Source organism: Metarhizium robertsii, assembly GCF_000187425.2.
Source record: "Metarhizium robertsii ARSEF 23 chromosome Unknown MAA_Scf_7, whole genome shotgun sequence".
NCBI lineage: Eukaryota > Fungi > Ascomycota > Sordariomycetes > Hypocreales > Clavicipitaceae > Metarhizium > Metarhizium robertsii.
The window spans coordinates 1,735,076-1,751,523 of NW_011942215.1; the positions used below are offsets into that span (position 1 = coordinate 1,735,076).

The window sequence follows — 16,448 nt, forward strand, 5'->3', positions numbered from 1 at the left end:
AACCAGAGCTGAATGGGTTCTTGTATAATGTCTAGTGCAATGCCCTTTATGCTAAAAATTGTCTAAATTGCGTTGTAGTCTATGTAAATCTAGTGATTATAATGAGTCCCTGAACAAAATAGCGTCCCTATGAGTCCCCCAGCTCAACATCATCGTCAAGTCTGTGACAATCTTTGAAGCAAAACTCACCTCCGTTCAGCTTTACAAATGTGTGTTGCGCTAAACACCACTCATATCACCCTCTTCGGATCCTCAACCCACTCCCGGACATGAAGTATACAAGCAACTAGTCCCCCATGGAATGTCAACAATCTTCACCCAGACGCAAACTTGGACAGGGCCCTCAATCGAGGTCCCCAAACCCAGAATATGACCGGAGCCACCCACCCAATGGCAATACTGACAAAGGCCAGAATGCTCGTTCCCCAGCCGTACCCCAGGTCCTCATACAGGTACGGCGCAAACAGAGGGAAACCAAAGCCCGCCAAGCTCCTGAGAACCGCGCACGCGGCCATGGCACTCGCGGCGTACGTCTGGTAACAGTCCACAATGTACATCTGCATCCCCTGCAGGCAGCAAATCACGCCGACGCTGCAGAGCAACGCGCCAATATCCGGCATGATCCAGTGCGCGCGGCCGATGCTCCATCCGTACCAGAACAGCCCGACGGTCAGGACGACAGAGCCAATGGCCAAGCTGGGCATGCGGAACTCGGGCCGTCCGACGCCGCCATTCCTGCTCTTGAGGGCGCCGTACACGCGGTCCACCATCTTCAGCTGCAGGAAGATGCCGGCAAAGCACCCGATGGCAATGGAGAGGTAGTTGAGGCCCCCCACCCCCTTGGACTGGCCGTACACCTTGGTCCAGATGTCGGGGAACGTGGCAAACATGAGGTACAGCGTGCCAAAGAGGTAGGCCATGTAGACGGCGATGCAAGCGACGATGGGCTGCGTGGCAAACATGCGGACGGGGCGCTGCACCGCGCGCAGCAGCGTGCGGCCCAGCGTCTCCTCCTTCTCGCCCGTGTACAGGTCCCGGTTGCCCGTCTCGCGGGTGAGGCGGTCCCGTCGCCGGCGGAGGATCGTCGGCGGGTGCGACTCGCGCAGCCACACGAAGCCGAGGGCCTGGACGACGGCCGCGGCGATGCTGGTGGAATAAAAGACCCATCGCCACGTCGAGTACTGCGCGATGAAGGCGCCGGCGATGGGGCCGATGACGGGCCCTAGCATCGGGCCCATGGTGTATGTGCTCATGGCCTTGCCGCGCTCCTCGGGCTTCCACATGTCGCTGTTATTTTTGCCTCGTCGTCAGCCAAGTTGGACAAGAGAAACGCTCTCATGGTGCCTACTTACCTCACTGCGCCGCCGCCTACGGCCAGGGGCGCGCTGCCGCCAATGCCGGCGAGGAAGCGAAAGATAAACAGCTCGGCCTTGGTGTTTGCAAACCCGCACGCCAGATTCCACACCAGGTACCACAGGTTCGTGATCTGCAGTATCCTCACTCGTCCGTACAGCTCGCTCGCGGGGCCGAAGAAGATGGGCCCCACGGCGTAGGCGAGGATGAAAATCGCCAGGGAGAGATACACCTCCACGTTGCCCTTCATGTCGAGGCTGCGGCCGAGGTCCTCCAGCGCGGGGGCAATCATGGCGCTGGAGATGGGGGAGATGAAGACGAAGAGGGAGACGGTCAGTGTGGTTTTCCACTTGGTAGGCCGGGGCCAGTTGCGCGGATGCTCGGGGTCGGAAGGCGTCCATGCGATGAGGTTTGGGTCGACGTTCTTGGGCGTGTCGGAGTCTGTGTTTGCGGTTGAGGGTTGCGCGGATTCGACGTCCGCATTGTCGGCGGGCTGCTTTTCAGCCATGGTGTTTGACGGTGTTGAACGGCAAAGCAGGGAGTGAGTGCAAGGGCCTCGAGCTGTGTGATGGATACATTGGCTCGGCTTGGAACAAATGTTCCAGGTGGTCGTCTATATATATGTGTACGTCTCGCGATGGCACTTACACCGTACACGACCGGCAACTTGCGCAGGTCTGGCCAATCAGGGACTCTTGTTGTTGTTCGGGCCCGATGCGGTCCGTGAGGGCCGAGGAATCAGCCAATAGCGTGTGCGGTTTCTTCGGCCCCGTGTGCTCACTTCCACCCGGATTCTTGTGCCAGGTGGCAGCCGGACTAGCAGCCGGACTGACACCTGAAAATCTGCGAGAGGTAATTAAGGTACAAAGTCACAAACCCACACCACGCAAACTCAACATTGATGGACTGCTTCACAAAAGGGGTAAAGAGCGCAAAGTAGTAAGGAGCATCACGTCATTATTAAAAAAACAACACGCCTCCATAACCCATCGACTTAATCCGTCTTCTTCTTGCCCTCCCTCGCAACCTTCTTCTCCGCCTCGCTCACAATCTCCCCCGCCCTCTTCTCCTTGTCCTCCAACACCTTCTTCAAATCCTCAACCGTGTCCTTGAGCAGCTGCTCGCCCTCGCTCCAGTGCTTCTCCGCCACGTCCCCAATCTGCCGCAGCTTCTTCATCACCTCGCCGCCCTGCGGAACCGCGTCAAAGTACTTCTCCAGCCCGGAGCCCTCTGCCGCCCTGGCCGCCTTGGCCTTGGCCTTGTCAACAGCCCCCCGTACATAGTCCTGCAGCTCATCCACGCTGCCCGACTTCTCAGCCGAGCGAAGCTTGTCAAACAGCTGCGACAGACTGCCCTTCTTCAACGACTCGGCATTCTCCTCGAGCAGCGTCTTGACCTGGGGGTTCTTGTCCAGATACGGCCTCGCCGCCTCCATGCCCTTTGTCCACGCCTCGTCCCCCAGGCCCTTGACCTGCTGCGCCTTGTCCTCGAGCAGCTTGCGCGCCTTGGCGAGACTCTCCTCTGAGACGCCGCTGGCCAAAATGTCCCTGACCTGCGCCCACGTCTGGTCGACCTGCCTCTTCGCCTCGGGGCCGTAGCTCTCCGCCATGGCCTTGAGCTCGTCGATGCTCGCGCCAAACTTGTCCTTGAGCCGGGGGTGGTTGTCGAGGATGTCGGAGAGCGCGTCCTTGGACAGCTCCGCGATGCGCCTCGACATTTCGGCCAGCACGTCGACGGCCCTCGACGCCGTCTCCAGGCTCAGGCCCGCCTTGGAAACATCCCCCAGCTTCTTGTGGGTGTCGTTGACGATGGCGTCCACCTCGTCCTTGTGGCTGTCGCGCACTGTCTCCCAGTCCTTGAACGCCGCGTCCACGTAGCCCCTGCCGCCCGGGATCCACGCCGCGTACGAGTAGGCAAACTGCTTGATGGAGTCGACGGCCTGGTCGGCGCTGGGCGGGTTGCTCTGCAGCGTCTTGGCGGCCGCGTCGTACTTTTTCGACGCCTCTGCGGCGGCCTTGTTGAGCTTGGAGGCGGTGCGGCCGGCCGGCGTGAACGAGTAGACGCCGAAGACGACCGCGGCGCCGACCACGCCGCCCAGGATGCCGGTTGCAAAGTTTGAGCCGGACGATGAGGAGGAGGCGGTGGTGGTGGATTGGCAACGGAGCTGGCGGGCGGGCTGGTGGAAACGCGCCCGTCTGGCGACGAGCCGGGGCAGTTGTCTCGACAGCATGTTGAGCTCCGGCTACACGGGAAAGAAAATGTTGAGGGGATGCGATATCTTGCTTGCGGTGCGCTCAATTGGTAGGTTGAGAAGATGAGGAGCAGGGCTCAATTGAAGTATTTAAAGCTGCAGCTGGACATGTTGCAAGGCACTTGAAAGCAGGTTTTGCTCATGGCCGTTTACAGACAGCTCGGAGGGGTGGATTTCGAAGCTCCTCAATCGATGACGTCGGCGGAGGCCGATCGATGCGCCAACGGCCCTCCCAACGCAGAAAAATGGGGCCGGTGGACATTCAAAGGTGAATAATTCAAAGGGATGGAGGCTCAATTGGGATGGAGGAGCTGAAGATTGGGATCTAGCCCTCTGTACGGGTGGTCTTATTAGCATCTCACATAAAAGGTCAATACATGCATACAATTACATCATTTCACACATGTTTTCCCCAACGGGAACAGCTCACCACCAGTAGACAACCCTCACACGGTAATACCCGTTGCCAAAGAGCACCGCGGTCGCCAAAGAGAACGAGTTCAATGTATGGATAGGCCATGTTTACCTTGGTCAATGCAGCTTTAGGCTCTTCTCCACATGCCCCAGACCCGGATTATCAACGTCAAAGTCAAACCCATCTGGAATCTCAATCCCGTCCCTCTCGTAATTAAACTCCTTGAATCGCTGCACTGAAACACCATCTTTCCGCAACCACCAAGTCTTTCGTCTCCATCTGCCACTTCTCAACTTCTTCCCGCATCTGCTTCACTACTGAATCATACTCCATCGTGCCCGTCGGGTTGTGCACCTCCTTTGGGTCGGTTTCCAAATCGTACAGCTCCTCTGGCAATCTGCAGATGTAGCTTTTCAGCGGCCGCCTGCCAGTCCTTGGTGGCGACGTACTCCGCATGGCTTCAAAGGGGGAGGATGCGCACAGACCCATTGCGAATGGAGAGTTTAGCTTTCAGCACACATAGCGGTGGCACTTATACCGTCGATTTCGCATGTATCTCCTAGGCCAGTGGGTGGTGATTTCGTGGAAAGTGTGTGAATCGCATACGTGATCCCGTGCTTCTTAGATGGTTGCCGAGTCCTTTGATACGATTGATCGTCCCTGACAAGGTTAAACGCAGGCTTCAGACGGCCGGCGATTAGCTTGACCTACCCAGTCGAGGAGCGTCAGGAAAACATCAATATATGACAACATGTTCAGGGGGATGGCGCCGGCGTCCTTTCCTGGCACTCTAACGATGAATGGTAACCGCATAATACCAGCGTCATAAAAGTGTAGTCTTTGAGTTAACAAATGGTGGTCCGTTGTCGCTCAAAGAGAGTACCAAGGTTTTGTCTGCCAAGCCCTGCCGCTCAAGAGCTTCCAGGACAAGGCCGATCCCCTGATCCATTCGGTAATTGGGGCGGTAGTATTCTGCAAGTTCTTGTCTGGCCGCAGAAAGATCCTGCACAAAACGAGAAACTTCAACTTCGTCCAGGCTAAAAACGCAGTCCTTTGAGCAAGCATCAGAATTAACGTCCACATTTCTAAACCCTCCAAGACTTGCCAGCACTTGGTGAGGATCAAGATACCACTTTTGTATCCAATATCGTTGAAAACCTGCGGAGCGCTTGTCCGCATTCTTCCGTATTTGAAAGCTATGAATTCCAAGAATAACCCGTAGCCGTCATTTTCATGCGTGTCTAATCCCGTGTAAATGGTTGCCCTGCTGCCGCTGCATGAAGTCGTACTGGCAAAGGCCATGTCAAAACGGGAACTTAATGGCGTAAGCGAGTCGAGGCCTGGTGTCTGTGGCGCTTTACATCCGCCCGTGCCAGTACGTTCTCACTCAAGATCGTCCGCAATCATGAGCAGTACGTTTCTTTTCGGCGCCAGGGTTCTAGGGTTCGTGCCAGGTTCTTAGGCATGTCGAAGTGGCGGCTCCAGGCTTCAAGTTCAGCATGAGATAGCACTAAATCGCTTCGGTCCAAGACTGCGATACAGAGTCGTCCATATCCTCGTTGGACACGGAGCCGCCCATTTCCATGATTCCGTACATGTCCCAGGACAAAAAGCTTTGCAAGTCGTCGAGGTCAAGCGCATTGCACATTGGTTGCGTTGCCCCAAATTTACGAAGTGGATGGAGCGGAACTGGTCTTTCATGCTGCAAACTGGATCGAACCGACTGTTCCTGGCTGAGGCCTACGAGCTGGTGAGCTGCAGCGCTGGTTCCATCCCAGGATGCCGGTCCCCCAGCATGAGGATTCTGAGTGCTCCAACTAGCGGTTCGTGCAGCTGTATCACCGTCCATGCCACGGGATTCGGTGGTCCCGGAGCGAGCGAGTGAATGAAGAGAAAGGGGAGGGAGATCGTATTCTCCCGGCTTGTCCTGCTTTCCACTCGCGTTGTTTGGTCTATGCGTCAAATCGATTAATGCTTATTCTGTTGAAAGTCATGGTTTGATAACTTACAACGCTGAGTGGTGAGATTCAAGATGGTCATCAGCTTCAAGACTGCTCAAAAGGTCATCGCGAGCAACTGTTTTCTGGACCTTGGATAGCCATCGCTCAATTGTTGCAGACTGCAAGATAAGGAAGAGGTTAGTGCGGCATAAAAGGTATCGGGGCCTTGACGTCTTACCAATGACTGTGCGATTGGAAACAACGCGGACATCATTCCCAGAATCCTGTTGTTACTCTCCACCGCCTTCACCGCGTCTCTCAGCTTAACCTCTGCATCTGGTCTATTGGGGTCCAGCAGGCGGGCAACATAGTATAACATGACCCGACTGCTGTCGTAGACGAAAAATGGCAACAAGCTGTCTGAAAGAAGTCGTGAACCGTGCTCTGCAGCTTCTGCTAATATATCCGCGATTTGCTGGGCATGATAATATGCGTTGGCTTGGGCTGTCTGAAGAAATTCCTGGTGTTCGGGGGGGAACGTGAAAGGCTTGGGAAGTTTAAAGAGGTCGGGCATGGTGAGCTTAAAAAGCTCCAAATAATTATGATGATAGGTGCAGTGAATGAGCACAAGTGCACCAAGTTGGTTTGAGTCCAGCCGTGCATAAATTGTTTCGGTGGTGTACTCGACGAAATCTGGCAACTCTCTTCGCCATAAAAGCAAGTCTGCATCCAATGCCGCGAAAAGAGACTCTGGCTGCCAGGGGGGTGGTCCTGCATGTAAGTGATTAACATATCGGACTATTCTCTTCCACAATGTCACAACTCGGATATAGTAAGCCATAATGCCCATGTTGGCTGCGGGTCGTCGCGGAACGATGGCGGGTGGGAGAAATTGCAAGACATGGCCGACACCGAGTGTCTCTGTGACAGATGGTATCCTCAGCCCAAAGTTTCGCTCGTTACTTGGAAGCTGGATTTTAATGTCATTCTCTCGCAGCAAGGTGAGTTGATCGACACCACTGCCCGCCCAAGCATCAAGGACATAACAAGCCCACATAAGTCGTCGTCTACTCTCTCTTGACGCTACTGAGGGTGCATTACTGTCCTCCTCGGTGCATAGAATGTCCGAATTGTACTCGGTGTTTATCTTCAAGGCATGAGCCATTCGCACAGCGAGGCCGCTAATCATGAGCGCCTGGCCATATTCGCCAAGTCGGAAATGAAAGTCATGAAGAAGAATTGCCGTCTATGACATGGTTAGCATCCTGTTTTGAAAAGCAGACGCGACTTCTTACCATGAGTCTTTGGACTGATATCTTTCCGAAATTGGCCAGCATCAGAAATTCAGCCCTTTTCGCCCATTGATTCCCTGCATTCTTGAGGAATGACGGCGGATGGTTGGCTTCGCCTTGATCAGCGCTCAGAACGAGAAATCTGGACCAATGCTGTTAGTGTCTGCGCTTTTCTCTCAGAATAACGGCCGCAAAGCCGACTTACTTTGCACCGTGTGCACAAATGATGTGCAAAAGTGCGGACTCGTCATCAGAGCTGAGGCCCTTGTCCAGCTGGCGCATAAACGATGGCTTGTGTACAAATGCGAAGCATCGGAGAGGGTGAACATTAGAAAAGTACTGTTCAACTACCCGGCGAAGATTCCGAGTTGCCGGCAAGGCAGAAGATAGCAACCTGGGCGTGAGATGGTCAGCAACGTGTAAAAGCCGACATGCATGTTTCAGGGCTTCCATCATGACCTTACCATGCCAACGGATGCGAGCTCAACTGTCCATTTGATCCATTCTGCGACGCTGCACCCGTAACGCACGTCGCAGCAGCTTCGGACACAACAGAAGCCTTTTCGGTGGCATCATCTGATACCTTGCTGAGGCTGGCTCGTACCGATCCGCGCTCATCCGTCTCACTCGGCGTGATACCCGTCATGCCCTCTCGCTCCGTCGGGCTGCCATCATCGTCATCGACGGAAGCCGCCTGTGATCGGTTCAGGTTGCGAGTCCATCTCGGGGCGGCGCCGCCGTCGTAAACACACTGAATCAGCTTCGCAGCACAACGGGCGCACTTCGGCCGGTCGCCATTACACTTGGTCTTTGACAAACGACAGCTCTGGCAAGACCGATACGTCCGGATTTTCCTCAACGATATGGGCGACAGCGAAATTCGGTTCCCGTTTGGAGTCGAGCCATCGTCAGCGACACACTCGAGCTGAAGCCGCTCGCAATTGCGACAGCCATTGGGGCGGCCGTCACATTTGACCTGCGTGTCTGGTTAACTTTTTTTTGCCCGCGAGTTCCACCAGCAGCTTTCCCGTTTCAGGAGCTCCTCCTACCTTGCGCGCACGGCACACTCGACAGCCCATCGTCAGCACCGCCGCAGCCAAGAAAAATGTGTCAAGAATATAGATTCACACAATACACATGATCAAAGGTCGAAGACCAGGCCCCGACATTTGTCTGGCCGGATGCGAGAGAGACCGAGGGAGAAACACCAGACATCTTACACGCAAAAAGTCACGTCAGCGCACAAGAGACGGTAGGAGCGACCGACCGAGGCCGCATCTCCAGCTGTGATTGGTCCACAGGGTAGCAGAGCGCGCCGAGGGGCCGACTTCCGCGACTGACGCTAGCGATGGCCCTGGTGACGTGATCGAATGCTGGCCACTGCTTGGCCACTAAAGGTGAAGGCGCCTTGTCCCACCACGGTTGCGTGCTGCGGGGATGCGGACAAGATGCTTTGCCCGGCCGGAGAATGTCTGGAGTCTGCGGGTGTATGTCAACTTGGAAAATATCCCACTCTAGGTATCTGTTTACTGGTGAATACATTCATTGATTTTTAAAACATGGCGGTAAGAAATAAGGAATAGCAAATGCACAGATGATGCCAAGTGCTCCCTCCCATTGGCCGATGGCCCACGGATACCTGGGTACCTGGGTACTGACGCAATTATAGCCTCGAGGGCCGACATTCCGAACTTGTCGTTTTCACAACTCAACTTTCAAAGAGCTGTGCTCGCACATTGCCGAGTACACCAACTGCAACGCTGCTGTCCAGCGAATATCATGCTTCTGCACGATGAGCTGATGTCCTTTCCTTTGCCCTTTGTACTAGACACATTTTGAAAGTAACAACCATACAAGGCGACGGTCCATCGAGCCACCCTGGACGAGAATCCAAGCCGACGACTCTGGCCACCCGGAAGCACATGCCCAAGTATGCCGAGAGTAAATTAAGACACCGGCGAAACCTGTTTTTGTCTTCCCTGAAACCCTCGGACCGCCGTGTCTAATACCTGCATGTCCCCGGCCATTCTGTGGCCATGTCGGTGGGGATGCCGCAACGCTGGATAGTTGTGATGCTCTCCATGGCTGACAGCAACCTATGTTTCGAATCTATGTGTGACCGATTCAGTCTAACCACTTATTTCGGCCCCAATTTTGATATCTGTAACCGCTGATACAAACATGGCCCCACTCGTTGCCGTGAAACACATCATATCTGTACGTGTACTGATATGCGCCCTTATCAGTAGAGAAGAGGCGATGTGCCGCGACTCCAATGCGACTCTTCATATGTATTTGGTTGAGGGATAATGCCAAGCTCGATACCGGCGGGACAAACCCGCGGCAGATAGCCAGTCGCCGTTGACTAGTTTCTAACACGATCGTTGTCCCGGCCACTACAGGCGTCAACCATCAGCTTATCATTACAATACTTTGTCGTTGAAGCCCCTGCCTCCCATGTAGCATTTAGGTCCCGGACCCTTACCCTATGCCATTTCACGCGTCTCAGCTACAATCCGGTAGCAATGCGGAACCCTCAAACAGCCGCATCATGTCATGCTTTTGAATATAGATATCAACGTCCATGCCATTATGCGTCCACGGACCAGCCATTTCCCCATCTCTTGAGGCCTCATTAATCACCACAAGTCCGTCCATATTCGGCACTACACCATACACATATCGCACCGACCCTAGGCCAAAGTCGACATCATACATTTCCGACCTGGAACGGCTCTGCTTTTGATCAGGCTTGTATTCGGCTTGATCTTTGCAAGAGCATACGCGCAGATGCTGAATTGGCCATAATGGGCACAAAATGAAGAAAGTCGGCTTATGTAAAAGATGAAGGATGACAAGGGAGGTTGTTATCGCTAGACAAAGGGCGACGAATAGCCGAAGCCAGTGAAAATGTTAATGATACCAAGCTGCTACTGAATACTACTCACGCAGCAAGAAAGAAGGAAGTTGATTTTCTATAATGCACTAAATTTGGAATCACTAGACAATCTGCGTCTAACTTTTGGCCCTAAAGTCCCCCACGGCAGCAAAAGTTAGCGATACGGGGCAGGCCTGTTTGGTGTAGTTTCCTATTCGGGCAAGCTCGGGATCGGTGGGGCCGAGATCAGTTGAGCCGTTGTGATTCACCGGCGAGTGACTTCTACGCTGCAATCATGATGTTCTCGACGACGACGACGACAAACCTCCTCGCAGAAATGTATAGAATTGGAAGACGAGAATCATCCAACTGTCGAGTCAAACGCTTGGTGCTTGTCATGTCGCCGGGCATTTGATTAGAAGTAAAGTGCTGAATCCACGATTTGGGCGTTCCATGTAATCCAAGTTCTACGGTCCAAACAACTTTGTCCTGCCAGCGTTAGTGAATAGTGCCAGGTATCGCATACATCTAATGCCTGTATTTCTGGGGCAGGCCACATCTTCAGATGCCGTGGCTGTATTTCTGCTTCAATTTCCACTTCACCAGGTCACCACAGTCAATCCCATATTGGAGTCGAGTCCTGAACAGAAAACGTTACAGCTGGCGCAATCCGGCACCACTATGTACTCAAAATGGACACAATTCGCTTTTCATCCCCCGCCACGAAATTATTCTTCCATTTCCTCATCCTCCTGCTCTGCAGCTTCCGCTTCCTTCTTCGCCTTATACAGCGCCGCCCAATCCTGGGCCTTGGCCATGACCTTCTCCTTGCCCTTGGGATCCAGCTTCTCCTCCCACTTGACCCATCTGTGGAACCACTTCTTCGCCTGGTTGGGCTTGAGGCCCTTCACACGTGTACGCCGTTCATATACGTCACGAACAGCAGTCGGATCACCGCCAGCAACCCCCTCTTCAAGATCCAACAACCAACTCCACAGATCTCCCCTCTTGGGCCACGTGGCTAGCAAGCCTTCAAACATGGTTCGGCCACGTTCTGGCTCGCCATTCGGTGAGCGGAATTCAAGGGCAGCGAATTGGCCAACGATATTTTGGCTCTGATGGGCGGGCAACCGCTGAGTTGCTCGCGGTAGCAGAGCTCTGGCGCGGTCCGGCTGGTTCCTTGTAACGGAGAGGAAGGTGGCGTAGTTTGTCCATACGCTGGGTGCCTTGGCGCCAAACTTCTTCAACATGGACTCGTACAGATCATCGGCGTCCTATCCATGTTAGTATCTGAACTGAGAGTATGAATTTCCACGGGACGGCACAAACCTTGAGCTTCCCGGACTGGATGTAGATGCTGGCCAATTCCTCGTGGACTTTCTGTTCGTCATTGTACTGGCAGGCCCGCTTAAATACGTCTTCAACCGTCTGTTTAGTACCATACGTAACTTCCAACTTGAGATAGGCAACCCAAACTTTCAGCTTCTCTTCCTCTTTGCGAATATTGATACTCTTAATCGCACGTTCCGCCACTTCTCTCGCCTTTGCCAGTTCGCTAACTTTCATCTGGAATTCCATATATTGAATCCAAAGCTTCGATGAATCCGGCTGGCCTAGCAGTAGTCGCTCATAGTCGCTAGACGTTTGGGGGCCATGGGCGTCGAGTTCGGCTGTGCGGTCGACTTCGATTTCTCCCTTTCTCCGCTTCTTCGTCTTCTTGTCGCTATCCTTCTTCTCTTGTGCTTGGTCCTCTGAATCGGAACCAGACTCGTCGAATGGGTCAGCAGACCAGGCAGACTTCTTGCCAAGACCAAGACCACCAGACTTTGTGATTGGCGCGTCTTCCATTTCGTCATCCTCGTCCTCTTCGCCAGCTTCCTCTTCGCCATCATCATTTTCTTCCTCTTCCTCATCGTCGTTGTCGTCATCATCCCCGCTATCGTTGCTCAAAAGCTTCTCAAGTAAAGCTTTCTGCTCCTCCGACATTTCCTCATCATCGCTTTCCTCATCGTCCTCAAGGGCAACGCCTCCAGCGTCTGAGTCGTTTGATTCCATATCGGTATCCTCGTCAAACAAGGAAGGTCTGAGGCCAAAGCTAATTCGTCGCTTTACGGCGTCAACCTCCAAAACCAAAGCCTTGACAGCATCACCTTCTTTGTACAGCTTGGTGGCATCCTTGACAGCTTCGTCAGCCATCTGGCTCCGATGGCAGAGACCACTGACATTGCTCGATTTGTCAACCAGAATGAAGGCTCCAAACTCTTCAACCTTTCGAACCTTGCCAGTAACGACAGAACCTTTCTTGATATCGTTATAAGTAACTAGCGGCGTGTAGTCTTCGTCGACCGCAGAAGCCTTCAGGCTCATTTCGACCTGTTTTAGGGCGCTGTCGACGGAAAGAACACGACCCTTGACCAGCTGATCAACCTGAAAGAGATCTTTCCAATCCTTCAAGAACCTATCCGAGAGATTGGCAATCTTAACCAGAGCTGTAACGTGGCCACCGAGCGCCACAAAAAGGCCTTTATCAGACACATTTTTGACAAAGCCACGAACCACATCGCCAGCCGCAACTTGTGACAGATTCGCAATTTCCTTATCGGCTACGGGCAGAGTTGAACTCAGGATTCGAGAGGGGCGCATAGAAAGTCTCAAGCGTTTATTGCCGGCATCCACCTCCACAATAGCCACTCGTATGATCTGATTCTTCTTGTAATTGAGGGTATTAATATCGTCATAGTCGTCTGCCATGTCAGGTAAGTGGACAGGTCCAGAAACAATGTCGCTGAGTTTCACCATAAGCTGGCGCTCATTAACTTTCGTAATCTTTCCTGGTAAAACCATGTTTTGTTTTAAAGAAGTCCAGTCGACACCTTGTGAGTCGGTCGAAGAGCGGGCTGAAAGGTCAAGACGATTTTTTTCGGCATCAATAAATTTGACTCTGACCTTCAGCGCTGAGCCAACAGGGAAGTTTGCTTCCAAATCATTCAGGAGGGAGAGGTCATCCGAGGCCTCCATAGCGGAAACTCTACCGCGAACGCTAGGGGATAGATTGACCCAGAGGAATTGAGGCGTAACGTTGTTAACGTATGCGATGTGCGAGTCTCCAACCTTCAGTGATTCGAGTGAGAGTGTATTTGGGTTTTCACCCTCGACATCGCTGTTCTTGGCGGACAACTCAAGAACGGAGTGAGCTGATCTGTGGGAGATAGGCAAGAAACGGTGATCCTTGGCATCGTGAACGCCAATGACCTTTACCTCGATCTGTTGTTTTCTGTGGAACTTGTCAAGTGGCTTTTTAGGATCTGTAATATCCTCCCACTGGTCAAAGACTTGAGATACATCCACCCGGCCTTGAACTTGGGTATCGGTCAGCTGCACGTTGAGTTGGGTTTCCTTAACAGAGGTTATAACAGCCGTCACGACGGTTCCGAATTCGAGGCCATCCGCAGGAGCAGACACTTTATCCTTTTGTTTCTCGGTGACCTCAATTGGGGCCGCGGTTGCATGAGCAACCATGATGCGGCGCAAGTCATTAATAACAGAAACAATCTTTACCTCAATGGACTCATACTTGTGCATACCAAAGTCCGGCTTGGACTGCACATCTGCAGGCAGTCGTGACTTTGGTAGGAGGGCGGAAAGGTTACCGGCAAATTGAACGAAGACGGCTGTCTGAGTAACATTTCTCACAAAAGCCGGGACAATAGTGCCTTGCTTGGCGTCCTCGAAGTTGGAAATCAATTTGCCCTCCTTGGAGGCTTTGATGAGACTGGGTTTCTGAGTCAGGATAATAGCTCTTCGCTTCTCATTTTTGTCGAGTACCATGAGGTCAGAAAGGGTCTGTCCGGCCGAGATGCGCTTCAAAGCGAACTGGTTTTTGGAGGCGGACTTGTCCGTGAGGTGACCAACAGGAAGGATGGCCTTGAGTTGGCTGTCTACCAGCTCGACGAAGACTTGATCCTCGGTCTTCTGAGTCACCTTGGCGGCAACAAGCTCTCCTAGTCTCAGGTTCTTCAGAGCTGTTTGCTTGTCCAAGCCAAAAGCTCCAGGATCCTTGCAGGAGACAATCAGTCGGCGCTGTTCAGGGTCAACGTGGAGTATGTGTACGCTGACAACTTGACCGATACGGAAGTGCTCATTAGGATCACGGATGTAGGCTTCGCTCATTTCAGAGACAGGCAAAAATCCCTTTAGGCGACCGTAGAATTGAATGTGCGCCCCATTGGGCTGGAGCTTGATGATGGTTCCAGGGACTTGCAAGCCAACAATCGCATCTTCATGGGATTTGATGACTGGGGCGTCGGAGTTGACCAAGGTCTTCTTCAGTGTAAACCGAATCTCTTTCGTGAACGGATTGGTTGACAACACCCGGGCCTTCACCTTCATACCCTTGCGGAACTTCTTTTCAGGGTGCTGCAACTTGATATCTGATAAGTGGCGCTCGGCGACGTAACCGGTGATACCATCAGCAATATTCAAGATTAAACCCCTGACACCCTCTTCCTTGATGACTAGCTTCTCAATCTCACAAGTAATGACGGCGCCTATAGGAACGTCTTCCATACGAATGTACTGTTGATCGAGGATGCTCTTCTCAAAAGACAAATGGAACTGACCGTCTAGTTCGCTATAACCAACAACTCGTCCCTTGTGAACTGAACCAACTTGATAAGGCCCGCTCGATTCGTACAGGGCGTCGACTTTACCGTCCTTGACTCGAGAAATGTGAACGAAGCCGCCCAGGCCAGCGATTCCGGTATCTACAAAGAGACCAATTTCGCTCTCAACGCGTCGAACAGTACACTTCTCTACCAACGACGAGATTGGCAAAGCTTCTGTAGGAAGGTTTTTGTTGTCCTTGGCAGGGTGCTTGCGTGTAAGCGAAGTGATGTGAGGGAGCAAGGAGATGCCAAACTTCGGTTCCTTGGCTGTAGGGAAGTTGCAAATTACTCTGGCCTTGACCTTGGATCCGACTTTGTAGGTAGCTTCCAGATCGGTACCAAGGGGTCCGGCTCCCGAATGAACAAGATCCGCAGTCACGTCCAAATGTCCAATGACTTTACCGGCAAGGCCACGTCGGTCGGTGTTGGTAATTAGGACATCCACGTTGGTGCCAGGAAGAAAGGTGTTTATGGTGGTGGCCTCTGTCGGGATGTCTTTGGGGCTACCGAGTTTCTTTTGCTGCAGAGAGAGTTGAGCAACGTTTCCATTTGAAACCTTGCCGGTTACTTGGCACAGAAACACAGATCCCTCTTGTAGTCGGCTTTGGTCAATGGTGGAGTCAATTTCGCCATGGGGTAAGAAGGCTCGAAGATCGGGAATGCCGACATCCATAACGCAACCACGATCCTCGACACTGACGACGGATGCCATAACGGTGCTGTTGGCGACAATATCATCTTTGCCTAGGCCTGAATTGGTCTCCGTGGGTCGCAAAGAAAGCTCGATTTTTCGCTTGTTCTTGCCATTGCCAATCGCTGACTCGTCCATGGTGGACACAACATACACTCGCAGATACTGGCCGACAACAAACATGGATTTGAGGTCAACATCAGTTTCGTCGGATGATTCGTCCTCTTCGTCGTCTTGCTCGGCCGCGGCCTCTTGTACCCGGTTGGTCAATTGCTCTGAAACAGCGACGACTGACACATGGCCGGTAAGGTTGTTGGGAAGAGCCACTTCGAGATCCAGGTTGTTAATTCGGGTAATTTGACCAAGCACGAGAGAGCCTTTGACAAGTTTCTACAGCCGTTAGAATCGCGAGCGAGCTTGATATTGTAAATGAACAAACGAAAGACAAGTGAAATTCGGCAATTACCTTGAAATTGAGACTCTCCACCTTGACAAAATCTTCGGAATCCTTATTTTCGGCGCTCCTGTTGCCGCCTTTCACAGAAACTTTTCTCTTCTTTGGTATCTTTTGAGCTTTGCCGCCTCTAGTGTCGAATTCTTCTTCGCGACGAGCGTCGGCCTTGGCTTCCAGCTGAATCTGTTTATGTTCCAATGGCGTAAGAACGCTGCCGCCACCTCTAGGAAATATAGGTTCTTCATTTTTCAGGAGGGACACAACAGGTGCTTTGGGGCGAGCGTCGTTGTCACTCGTCTTCTTTGGCTGGGTTTTGGCTGTCTTTGATTTTGCAATTTCGGGAGCATCTGTCTTTGAAGGTCGGCCCTGTTTGGTACTTTTAGCCGATTTAGCGGGAGGCTGCCCTCCAGGGGCGTCCTTTCGCTTGAGATTGCTCATGGCGACGCAATGCAGCGAAAGCGATTTCGTGCCTTGAATGTCAAACTCGGTATAGAAATTCCTTAGTCCTCA

General features: G+C 52.8%; 5 protein-coding genes across 5 annotated transcripts; all 5 read right to left on the reverse strand.

Annotated features, from left to right (window-relative positions):
- Positions 1 to 314: 314 nt before the first annotated feature.
- On the reverse strand, positions 315 to 1,861 carry MAA_08914 (VrtL; the record flags this gene model as incomplete). Its single annotated transcript, XM_007826912.1, has 2 exons — positions 315 to 1,287; positions 1,353 to 1,861. 2 exons carry the CDS (start codon positions 1,859 to 1,861, stop codon positions 315 to 317), a joined length of 1,482 nt encoding a protein of 493 aa, XP_007825103.1.
- Positions 1,862 to 2,347: 486 nt separating this feature from the next.
- Positions 2,348 to 3,583, reverse strand: MAA_08913 (Apolipoprotein/apolipophorin; the record flags this gene model as incomplete). The annotated part of the gene is made up of 1 exon (XM_007826911.1): positions 2,348 to 3,583. One exon carries the CDS (start codon positions 3,581 to 3,583, stop codon positions 2,348 to 2,350), a length of 1,236 nt encoding a protein of 411 aa, XP_007825102.1.
- A 649-nt stretch (positions 3,584 to 4,232) lies between these two features.
- Positions 4,233 to 4,508, reverse strand: MAA_11413 (phosphotransferase enzyme family protein; the record flags this gene model as incomplete). Its single annotated transcript, XM_011413407.1, has 1 exon — positions 4,233 to 4,508. One exon carries the CDS (start codon positions 4,506 to 4,508, stop codon positions 4,233 to 4,235), a length of 276 nt encoding a protein of 91 aa, XP_011411709.1.
- A 1,021-nt stretch (positions 4,509 to 5,529) lies between these two features.
- MAA_08912 (Fungal transcriptional regulatory protein) lies at positions 5,530 to 8,330 on the reverse strand (the record flags this gene model as incomplete). The annotated part of the gene is made up of 7 exons (XM_007826910.2): positions 5,530 to 5,971; positions 6,029 to 6,138; positions 6,198 to 7,205; positions 7,255 to 7,393; positions 7,457 to 7,645; positions 7,716 to 8,227; positions 8,301 to 8,330. 7 exons carry the CDS (start codon positions 8,328 to 8,330, stop codon positions 5,530 to 5,532), a joined length of 2,430 nt encoding a protein of 809 aa, XP_007825101.2.
- Positions 8,331 to 10,857: 2,527 nt separating this feature from the next.
- MAA_08911 (Nucleic acid-binding, OB-fold-like protein) lies at positions 10,858 to 16,376 on the reverse strand (the record flags this gene model as incomplete). Its single annotated transcript, XM_007826909.1, has 3 exons — positions 10,858 to 11,403; positions 11,459 to 15,874; positions 15,951 to 16,376. 3 exons carry the CDS (start codon positions 16,374 to 16,376, stop codon positions 10,858 to 10,860), a joined length of 5,388 nt encoding a protein of 1,795 aa, XP_007825100.1.
- Between the last annotated feature and the right edge of the window lie 72 nt (positions 16,377 to 16,448).